Source organism: Peromyscus maniculatus, chromosome 23 (assembly GCF_049852395.1).
Source record: "Peromyscus maniculatus bairdii isolate BWxNUB_F1_BW_parent chromosome 23, HU_Pman_BW_mat_3.1, whole genome shotgun sequence".
In the NCBI taxonomy this organism is placed as follows: Eukaryota; Metazoa; Chordata; class Mammalia; order Rodentia; family Cricetidae; genus Peromyscus; species Peromyscus maniculatus.
This window is the reverse complement of record NC_134874.1, coordinates 29205718-29214181: the sequence shown is the minus strand read 5'-3', so window position 1 is coordinate 29214181 and position 8464 is coordinate 29205718. Positions and strand designations below refer to the sequence as shown.

At 50.7% G+C, this 8464-nt stretch overlaps 1 protein-coding gene across 1 annotated transcript; it reads left to right on the top strand.

The window, feature by feature from the left end:
• Positions 1 to 432: 432 nt before the first annotated feature.
• Pop7 (POP7 ribonuclease P/MRP subunit) lies at positions 433 to 1520 on the top strand. Its single transcript, XM_006971237.4, has 2 exons — positions 433 to 658; positions 866 to 1520. The coding sequence occupies exon 2, from the start codon at positions 876 to 878 to the stop codon at positions 1296 to 1298; it is 423 nt and encodes a 140-aa protein (XP_006971299.1). The 5' UTR covers positions 433 to 658; positions 866 to 875; the 3' UTR covers positions 1299 to 1520.
• The last annotated feature ends 6944 nt before the right edge of the window (positions 1521 to 8464 follow it).

Genomic DNA, 8464 nt, shown 5'->3' with positions numbered 1-8464 from the left:
AGGCGCCCAAGGTGGACATCCGGCCTTAACTCGATCCCTGCGATCTCTCTGCGTCCGGGGCTGCCAGGACCCGGGGCGGGAGGTCAGCTGTCAATCCCGCGGCTCAGCAGAGCGATAGAGAGATGCGGATTCCAGACTTGCCTCCCGGACCTGGGCGACCCCAGCTCCTACACCGACCCGACCCGCCTTTCCCACTCCTGCAGATCTCGAGAACTGCTTCCCCCTCGTCCCCCCGGATCCTCAAGGCCCACCCAGCGGAGCGGGGCGGCACAACCCGGGAGACCCGCGCCCCGCCCCTCTCGGCCCCGCCCCTCTCGATCAGCCCCACCCCTGACGGCCAGCCCCGCCCACGACGCGCTCGGGGCTGGAACGCCTCGGGTCCGGAAGTCTCGCGAGACTGAGGCGCCCCTGCGCAGGCGCCAGAGGCAAGGGGGCGGGTCGGAGAACGGAGGCCGCGAAGGCTGCGAGCGGATGGGTTCCGGCTTGGGGGCCGGGGTGCGCGTGCGCAGTGCGCAGTGCTTGCGGGCGCCGCTCCCCGGCGTCCCTGGTGCGACCGCTGCTTCTTCTTCTTTCTTTCTCTGGGTGTCCGGGGCGGCAGCGCCCGGTTGGGCCGGCCGGCCAGGCGCACGCGAGTGAAGGGCACCGTGGAACGGAGGAGGTAGGCGGGGAAGCGCCGGGAACGGGGGCCACGTGACGAATGAATTAAAACCGGGGGTGGGGAAAGCGGAAGTGGGGGCGACGGCCGGGAGGCCGGGACGGAAGAGGGAGGGAAGAGGGCGCCCCCTTCTGGTTGCACCCGTAGGAAGCTGGGCGAGAAAGGAGTCCCGGGTCGTTCTCCCTGGATCTTGTTCCTTCCCCACGCCAGGACTCAGGGCATGGCGGAAAACCGAGAGCCCCGAGGTGCCATCGAGGCCGAGCTGGACCCCGTGGAGTACACGCTTCGTAAACGCCTGCCCCACCGCCTGCCCCGGAGGCCCAATGACATTTATGTCAACATGAAGACTGATTTTAAGGCCCAGCTAGCCCGCTGTCAAAAGCTGCTGGACGGAGGCAGTAGGGGGCAGAGCGCATGCACCGAGATCTACATTCATGGCTTGGGCCTGGCCATTAACCGCGCCATCAACATCGCCCTGCAGCTGCAGGCGGGCAGCTTTGGCTCCCTACAGGTGGCCGCCAATACCTCCACCGTGGAGCTGGTGGACGAGTTGGAACCAGAGACTGACTCCCGAGAGCCACTGACCAGGATCCGGAACAATTCGGCCATCCACATCCGGGTCTTCAGGGTCACGCCCAAGTAATGGAAGTGAAGCTGGCTTTCATCCACCAACTCGTTTGTGCACACACATCCAGGCTCCATGTGGCGGAGGTTTCTACTGATTCATATGGCTCTTGTTTTGGCATGGACCTCTTGTCAGAGCCTTGTAAGGAAATACATGTTACCTCAGCCTAGAGAACTGTAAATGGAGAGCCCAAGAAGGGAATCCTTGTCCTGTACAATAAAAGTATCCAGTTGTGTTGGTGCCAGGTGTCCCATGGCCTCTGCTTCCTTGTATAATGCTGTGTGTACTTGAATAGGAACGGTCAGAAACTTTACAAGTCCCTAGGCCAGGAAAAGAGCCCACATTGTACTACAGAGTTGTTGAGTGAATCACGGAGGCTCAATAGTTAGGGTGTGCTCTTGGGAAGACTAGAGAGTAGACGCTCATCTATTGAGCTAACTGCAGCTGGGGTGTATCAGGCTCCTCTCTCACGGTTCCCAGGCGTGGGAATAGAGAGGGTTTTAAGGTGAAGGAAGTGAGCTGTGGATGTAACTCAATGGGGGGACTGTACTAGTGTTACCTACAATCATAAATCCTTGAGTTTGGATACCCAGGACCCATTTCACACTGGGCACTGTAGCACTCAAATCGACTTCCCACGCTTCTGCAGTGAGATGGGCGTCACATGGGATCCTGGGCAGCTCGTGGTCTGGCCAACAAGAAGAAACCCTGTCTCAGTGAAGGTGAGGGTTGATGCCTGAAGCCCTTTGTAGCACATGTACCCATACTCACATAGAATAAGGGCATGCAAAAATTTAAAAAAAAAAAAAAAAAGATGAAGACTAGCTTTCTAAAATTAGCGTCCTTGAACTGACAGTTTTGTTTGCTGGAAGCCAAACCTAGATCCTTGGTGTTCTAAGTAAGTGTCCTGATGCAGAGCCACAGCCCAGCTCTTCAATGGTGGATTCTAGGTAACTCCTCTACTCAAGCTAGGCCCCAGCTCTTGAACACCTTTAATTCCAGTTCCTGCAGAGCCCACTTGTTTCTGGTGCATCTTTAGGCTAGAGTCAGATCAGTCAGGTTCAGCTATTTCGTGGGCAAAGGAGATCTCTCCTAAGTAATTTATTATTGGTTGTGATGGTTAATCTCCATTGCCCGTCAGCTGCAATCTAAATCCACCCGGAGACACACCCCTGGCCATATCTGTGAGGACCTTTCCTAGAGGTTTAGCTGAGGTGGGCAGATCTGCTCTGAATGTGGATGGCCCAACCTAAAGGGAGAGATTGGAGGGCCCTAATGAGATGGCTCGGGGTTAAAGGCAAGCCTGACAACCTGAATTCAGTTCCCAGAGCCCACGGGATGGGAGAGGACCAGCTCCTGAGACTGTTGGCTTGAGGGTCTACACAGTGGATCGCAGCTTTGTTTCCAAAAAAGTCAACTAGCCCAACTAGTGGGACCGCACACGCATATAATCTCAACACTTCTGAGACCGAAGCAGGAGGCTTCTGAGTTTGAGACCAACCCCCGACTACATAGCAAATTCAAGGTCAGCACAAGTGACAGAGTGAGACACTGTCTCAAAAAGCAAACAAAAACTCAGAAAAGGAAACCAGCTGGCTAAGAGAGTCAGATGAAAAGTTTTTCCAGGCATCCATCTGACAGATTAATGCCTAGAATTACAAAGATCTCCCAAATCACCCGAAGACAAATCGTGTTATCAATTAATGGGCTCATATACAGAGTAGAAAGTACTCCCAGGTGGGACTGGAGGAATGGGCTCAGTGGTTAAAAGCATCATTTGCTTTTCCAGAGGACTCTTGCTCAATCCCCAGAACCCACCTAGTTACTCCAGATCCAGGGGCTTCAGCACCATCTTCGGCCTCCCTGGACGGCATACTCATGATGCACAGACACACTTGCAGGCAAACCACAGAAAAATATAAATAATTTTAATCTGGGTACCGGGGGCGCACGCCTTTAATCCCAGCTGGGCTTCAAACAAGACAAAGTGCATTATGAAAGTGGGAAAGAGTCCCACGTGGAGGCCTGAGATTTGCTCAGCATCAGTTTCCTTGTTTATGGAAAAACGAAGATCATAGTCGGGCAGCGGTGGCGCACGTCTTCAGTCTCAGCACTCAGGAGGCAGAGCAAGTGGATCTCTGAGCTCGAGGCCAGCCTGGTCTACAGAGCCAGGGCAACACAGAGAAACCCTGTCTAGAAACACACACACACACACACACACACACACACACGATAATTATATATTATTAATAAATATATAATAACATCACATGTTTATTATGTTGTTAATAAGTATATAATTATATATAATTACTATATAATTTTATATAAAATAAATACACTCAAAGGAATAAATAGTTTGGCCAATGACTATTTGAAAAAAGCATTCAACACCCTTAGCTATCAGGAAATGGTAAACGAGATTCCATCTCACCCCAGTCAGGATGGCTGTCAAGACAAAACTCAAACACCACCAAGGATGTGGGGCAGAGGGGAATCCTCACGCGCTGTTGGCGGGAGGGTAAACTGGTGCGGCCACTAGAGGAATCGGTAAGGAGGTTTCTCAAAAAACTAAAAGTAGAACTCCCACTGCTATGTGCCCCCGCGATACCAGTCCTTGGCATCTACCCACCCAAAGGGCTCTATGTCAGCACGCACCAGAGATTCCTGCCCACCCATGTCTGTTGCTGCACGGAACACAGCACCAGCCGAGATGCCCAGCCACAATGAAAGGATCAAGAAGCTGAGGTCCAGGGCAGGTGAGGTGGAAAAGGGTCTTACCTCCCAGCCTGACAACCTGGTCTCTAGGGCCCACGTGGTAGGAGGACAGAACTGACCCGTACATTGGTCCTCTTTGCACAGAGGGTGTGAACCCACACCTGGACACACACAAAGAACAGTTTAAACATGTAATAACAAATCTCACGAGGAGGGAGAATATTATTCATATACATAATGGGATTTTACTCAGCTGTAAAGAAAAATGAAGTGATGACCTTTGCAGGAATACGGAGAGAGCAAGAGATCGTTAAGTGGGAAAAGCAAGATTCGCGGGGAAAATAGCATGGGCTTTCCCTCATACACAGAGTGCAGATTTATTTATCTATTATTGGTGTGTGTGTGTGTGTGTGTGTGTGTGTGTGTGTGTGTATGTTGCATGTATGTGTGTGTTTGTACGTGTGTGTGTGTGTGTGTGTGTGTGTGTACCAGAGGTCGACGCTGTGTGTGTGTGTGTGTGTGTGTGTGTGTGTGTGGACCGGAGGTCGAAGCTGTGTGTCTTCCATGATCACTTGTCATCTTATTTTTGAGACAGGGTCTCTCACAGAAACTGTAGCTTCTCATTTCTGGGGAGCTGGCCGTCAAGCTGCAGGGACGCCCCTGTCTCTGCTCCCTCACTCCTGGGGGTGGCATGCGGCCATTTGCAGCTTTTCAAACAGGTGGCAGGGAGCTAGGGAGGTCAAAAGACAGTGAAGGTGGTGGGAGTTTGAGTGTCATTGACTCCCATGAGCCCATAGGGAGCAGCACTATTAGGAGGTGTGGCCTTGCTGGAGGAAGTGCGTCACTGTGGGGGTGGGCTTGAGGGCTCATATATACCCAAGCCCCACCCAGCGCCTTAGTTCACTTCCTGTTGCCTGCCTATCAAGATGTGGGCTGCACCCTGCCAGCCTGCACGCCGCCACACTTCCTGCCATGATGCTAATGGACTGAACCTCTGAGCTGTAAGCCTCCACCTCAGTTAAATGTTTTCCTTTGTAAGACTTGCCGAGGTCAGCTGGGCGGTGGTGGCGCACGCCTTTAATCCCAGCACTCGGGAAGCAGAGGCAGGCGGATCTCTGTGAGTTCGAGGCCAGCCTGGTCTCCAGGAAAGGCGCAAAGCTACACAGAGAAACCCTGTCTCAACAAACCAAAAAAAAAAAAAAAAAAAAAAAAAAAAAGACTTGCCGAGGTCATTGTGTCTCTTCACAGCAATAGAAACCTTAAGACAAATGTATACATACATATATATGTGTATGAGGTGAATCTATCTATATACACACATGCACATGTATGTATATATATACACATATACACACATGTATATATACATATACATATATACATACATATATATCTGAAGTAAAGCTATTTGGTGAGAAGGAAGGGAGTCAGCAAGGAGAGAGGGAGGGAGGGCGACGGGGGAGGGCAAAGAAGAAAAAAGCACACTGTATATATATATGCATGGAGACACCGTGACGGGCTGGGGATGCAGCACAGTGCTGGAGTTCTGGTCAACCACATTCAAAGCCCTGAGTCTATCCCGGCTTCTCATAAATGGAACATGGAATCACAAACCTGTAATCGCAACACTTGGAACATGGAAGCAGAAGATCAGGAGCTAAAGACCATTCCGGGTTCCACGGTGAGTTTAAGGCCGGGCTGGGACACATGAGAATATATAGAAAATGTCACGGTGAAACCCATTTATTTGTATGCTAACAAAAAAAAGTGTTTTAAAAAGTGGAGCATGGCTGTGGGGAGGGAATGGGAGGAGAGGGGGGAGGGGAAACTGTGGTTGGTATGCAAAATAAATTAAAAAATGTAATACAAAAAGTAGCTGAGCATGGCCGGGCGGTGGTGGCGCACGCCTTTGATCCCAGCACTCGGGAGGCAGGGGCAGGAGGATCTCTGTGAGTTCAAGGCCAGCCTGGTCTACAGAGAGAGATCCAGGACAGCCAGGGCAACACAGAGAAACCCTGTCTTCAAACACCAAAGACATAAAAACCAAACTAAAGCGAACAAAAAAGTGGAGCATGGGGCATGAATCTCATGCCTGTAATTCCCGACTCAACACAGAAAGTGGAGAGGGCTGAAGGGCTGGCCGGGAGTTAGCAGTGAGTACTGTGATTGCAGAGGACTCAAGTACAGTTCTCAGCACTCAAGCTGAGCGGCTCACAGCTGCAGTGCCAGCTCCAGGGGATCTTATGCCCTCTCAGACCGTCATAGGAACTTGCACTCACCGGCACACAGGCATACATGTATTAAAACTAAAATGAATCTCCAAATAGAAATAAACCTTCCAGCTAAGGTCATCCGGAGTCTTCATCCCAGCACTCAGGATGCAGAAGCAGGCAGATCTCTGTGAGCTGGAGGCCAGCTTGGTCTACACAGTGTTCCAGACTAGCCATGACTACATAGAGGCTCTGTCTGCACACATATCCAAGTGCTGCTTTCTTAGCATTATCCTCTAAGCAACACAGCATATCTACTATTTACATAAAATTCTGTATTTTAGATGATCTAGAGACGAGGGAGTGGCCACAGCTTCCAGGAGCTCCCTGTATGGGCTCATTTGCTTACATACGTATGGATTTATGGGGAGGGGGCTGGCACACGTGTGTGCAGTGTGCATGCAATTTGATGTGTGCAGCACAAGTGTATGTCGTTGTGGAGGCCTGAGGTTGACTTTGGGCATCCTCCTTACTTGCTCTCCACTTTATCTATTAAGGCTTTGTCTCTTGACGGACCCAGAGCTTGGTAATTCCAGCTTGTGAAGACAGCCAGCTTGCCCCAGACATCCCTGGGTCTGCCTCCTGAGTGTTGGGATTGCAAGTGGACAACCACGCCTGCGTGGCGTATGTGAGTTCTGAGGCTCTAAACTCTGGTCCCCATGCTCACATAGGAAGTGATGTATCTTCTGCGCCATCTTCTCAGCCTGTCTGTTTGTTTGAGTTAAGGTCTTGTTATGTAGTCCTGGCTGGCCTGGAACTCACTATGTAGTTCCGACTAACCCCAGGCTTGGGGGAGATAATCACACATCTGTGGGCAATCCTCACACCTCTGCCTCCCGAGTGCTAGGGTTATGGGTTTATACCACCACACCTAGATTTACTGATTTATTTATTTTGTTTTTTCTGAGACAGGGTTTCTCTGTGTAGTTTTGGTGCCTGTCCTGGACCTCACTCTGTAGACCAGGCTGGCCTCGAACTCACAGAGATCCTCCTGGCTCTGCCTCCTGAGTGCTGGGATTAAAGGCGTGCACCACCACTGCCAAGCCTATTGATTGATTGATTGATTGATTGATTTTTAATTGAGTCTTGCTGCGTAGTTCAGGCTGGCTTCACATCAAGATCCTCCCGCCTTGGCCGCTTGAGTACTGGGACTACAGGGACATACCACACTTGTACAGTTTTATATCAGCAACTTGAGTGCCTGCATTTGGTATTCTCAGGGGGTAGGGTCCCCATATCCATTCCCCTCAGACACCAAGGACAGGTAGAAATACATGACTCAGGTTGGCCTGAAACTCATTAAGCAGTCCAGGCTATACAGTATATCTTTTACTATTGTTTGAGATCACAAGAGTTTAATAGTCCCTAAGAGTCAGGAACTGAATTTTACTCCAATTATCGTGGGGAGTAACTTGGTGTGGCTCTCGGGTCCTAGTGGTCCAAAACCCTTTCCCATGGCTTCTCCATATGACATAGCTCAGAATGGACAAGATGTAAGAAGTGTAAGAAGTAAAAGCTGCCATGATGTGTGATTGAGGGAATGGAAAGGTTCAGTTCTTTGTGGGGGCCAACATTTGACTCAGGTACTGAAGGATGAATAAGAGTTTGGTGGGCAGACGAAAGGAAAGAGGACCACATGTGCAGAGGTATCACGGGAGGGATTTATGACAGGCAGGGTACATTGTGGGCCAGGAGGGACACAGAGTGGCTGTGGAGACTAGGGAGACAAGGCTGACAACAAACTGTGGCACCCGTCTCCATCAACCTTGTTTTTGTTGTTCAGGGTGGCGTCTGTGTCTGTACCTATTCACGGATGTGAAGGCGCACATGAACATGCGTTTCTGTGTGTGTGAAGGCCGGAGGGTGGTATTCGACAGGACACCATCCATCTACTGTAGCTGGAAGGTTTCTCCAGTTCCGCCCTGCCCTGCAGTCCCGCAGCCGCTTATAAAATAATCATTCAGAGGCTTAATATTATTTACAAACTGTATGGCCTATGGCAGGCCTCTAATAGTTTAACTCAACTCGTAACTGTTAATCTATGTATCGCCACTTGGTCCGTGGCTTTACCTGCGTCCCATTACTTGTTGCTCCTAGGATGGCTGTCTGGTGTCTCTCCCACTCTGCCTTTCTCTTTCCTGTCTCTCTCCTTGGATTTCCCGCCTGCCTCTAAGCTGCCTTGCCATAGGCCAAAGC

Excerpts from the sequence above, each read along its gene's own strand:
- Pop7 (XM_006971237.4), top strand. The coding sequence starts at position 876 with ATGGCGGAAAACCGAGAGCCCCGAGGTGCCATCGAGGCCGAGCTGGAC.